Source organism: Myotis lucifugus, unplaced genomic scaffold (genome assembly GCF_000147115.1).
Source record: "Myotis lucifugus unplaced genomic scaffold, Myoluc2.0 scaffold_214, whole genome shotgun sequence".
NCBI lineage: Eukaryota > Metazoa > Chordata > Mammalia > Chiroptera > Vespertilionidae > Myotis > Myotis lucifugus.
Window position 1 is genome coordinate 1,895,437 of NW_005871262.1, and position 1,996 is coordinate 1,897,432.

The 1,996-nt window shown below is 56.5% G+C and overlaps 1 protein-coding gene across 1 annotated transcript in view; it reads right to left on the reverse strand.

The window, feature by feature from the left end:
• Positions 1-1,996, reverse strand: part of ACSS1 (acyl-CoA synthetase short chain family member 1) — a gene marked incomplete at its 5' end in the record, with an annotated part of 34,966 nt that overhangs the window by 6,637 nt on the left and 26,333 nt on the right. The window contains 2 exons of the mRNA XM_023761697.1: positions 582-815; positions 1,411-1,890. Of these exons, the coding sequence (XP_023617465.1) occupies positions 582-815; positions 1,411-1,890 (714 nt within the window). The remainder of the gene's footprint in view (positions 1-581; positions 816-1,410; positions 1,891-1,996) is intronic.

Below are 1,996 nucleotides of genomic sequence, written 5' to 3' on the forward strand. Positions count from 1 at the left end.
GCCAGCACCTCCCAACCAGAACCCAGCGTAGCTCACATCCTTCCTTCTCGGACACAAGGGGGCCGTGTCCCAGCCATGCTCTACCCAAGGAAGCTCGGAAGCCCTGCACCCTGCCGGCCTCCTGCCTGCTGGCCCTCCCTGCAGGAGCCACTGTCCAGCTGTGCCGCGTGGCTGTTGCTAGGGCAAGGGCAGATGGCTCTGACGCAACCAAATGCAATCAAGGCAGCAAATGTCTGGGGAGCGGAAGACATTCGAGGAGCGCACTCAACTTTCCCCCAAAGTGAGTCTCGTTTAGACTCGAGACTAAAGATCCTGGGTTCCAATAGCTATACTATATATGCAAACTTCCAACCAATGACACAAAAGCCACCTGTGGGGAAAATAAGCCAGAAGAAAACGTTCAGCCATCCTGACAGTTTTCCCTGACAGCCTGAGGCATCCACACCATGGGCCATGCGCGCAGGGGTCTGCACGCTCTCCCCCTCAACCCCAGCACATTCCCAAGGGGAGTCTTTTTCCCATTTTAGACATAAAGACAGGGAGGCAGAGGGGGAGGGGGCAGGACTTAAGTTCATGCCTCAAAGCACCTGCTCTGAACCTGCATGAGGGACGCTCACAGGCACTGTCCCCTTAGAAACATGTTCTGAGAATAGGGCTCCAGCAGGGTGTGGAAAGGCATCCCGCTCACCTGGGTAAGCCTTGAAATAGGTCTCTAGGAACCTCTGGTGGTTTCCGTAGATGGTCCTGGACAGGCCCGGCCAGGCCTGTGAGAGGCACAGAGCCCCGGAGACATTGTTGCCCTCCAAAACGTTCCCCTGCAGACCAGGGAGACATGCATTGGAAAATAAGGACAGATTATGCTTGAGAAGCAAAGAACTGACATCAGTATCATCCCCCTTCAGCCGTGGGCAAACTACGGCCCGCGGGCCGGATCCGCCCGTTTGAAATGAATAAAACTAAAAAAAAAAAAGACCGTACCCTTTTATGTAATGATGTTTACTTTGAATTTATATTAGTTCACATAAACACTCCATCCATGCTTTTGTTCCGGTCCTCCGGTCCAGTTTAAGAACCCATTGTGGCCCTCGAGTCAAAAAGTTTGCCCACCCCTGCCCTAGATGCTTGGCTTGAGGCAGAAAAATAGCAAGTGTGCCCCGAAGGAGCTGTCCCGAGCCTCTTGCTCTGCGAGGAGCCCTCCTGGAGAGGGCTTCCGCCCCACGTGGTGACTGCATCCACCGTGTCTACGAGAAGCCTGAGGTGCACGCTGCTGAGGACACAGGCTCCTCCCACCACCTGCCAGGCCCTGGGCATGTGCGACGTGGGCGAGTGGGCAACGGAGGCCAGGAAGGCAGGAAGAAACACCAGGAAGCTCAGTGGGGTGTGCGTGGAGGAGAGGAGGCCCTTACACACCTTGTCATCCATGAGAACCGGGATAATGCCAAAGAAGGGCCTCATTGCCATGGCAGGGAGGATTTCCGCCCCTTCTTCCGAGGGCCGTGGTGCGATGCAGATGCCGCCTGTCTCTATGGGGATGACAGGGAAGAAATGCCGATGGGCCGAGGGGCTAGTGCCACATTTATCCAGGCCAACCCACCAAGAATCTGGGACAGACTGGCTGGGACAGAGTGGGTGGAACTGCCGATTTGGAGCAAGGAAACAGCCCCTACTGTCACAAGGACTTTTCTCTGAGACAAAACTAGTCTTGGCTCCTGGTCCCCTCCACTGTGGGTGGGGAGTGGGCCCAGGCAGGGGGCTCCGGCCCAGGTGCTGTGGCTCCATAGCCCCGTGGGTGCTGCCTCTCCTCCTCCACGGCCCCACTGGTTGTTGGGGTCCAACCGCAGCAGGTCCAGGGATCCCCAAAGGTGTGGACGGAGTCGGTGAAGAAGGAATGACACGGAGGCAGCGTTCAGTTGATCAGCAGCCTAGCCAGGATCTCTAGCCAGGATCTCCAGCCAAGTTCTGTCTAGGATCTCCAGCCAGGTTCTGTTGCCATGTT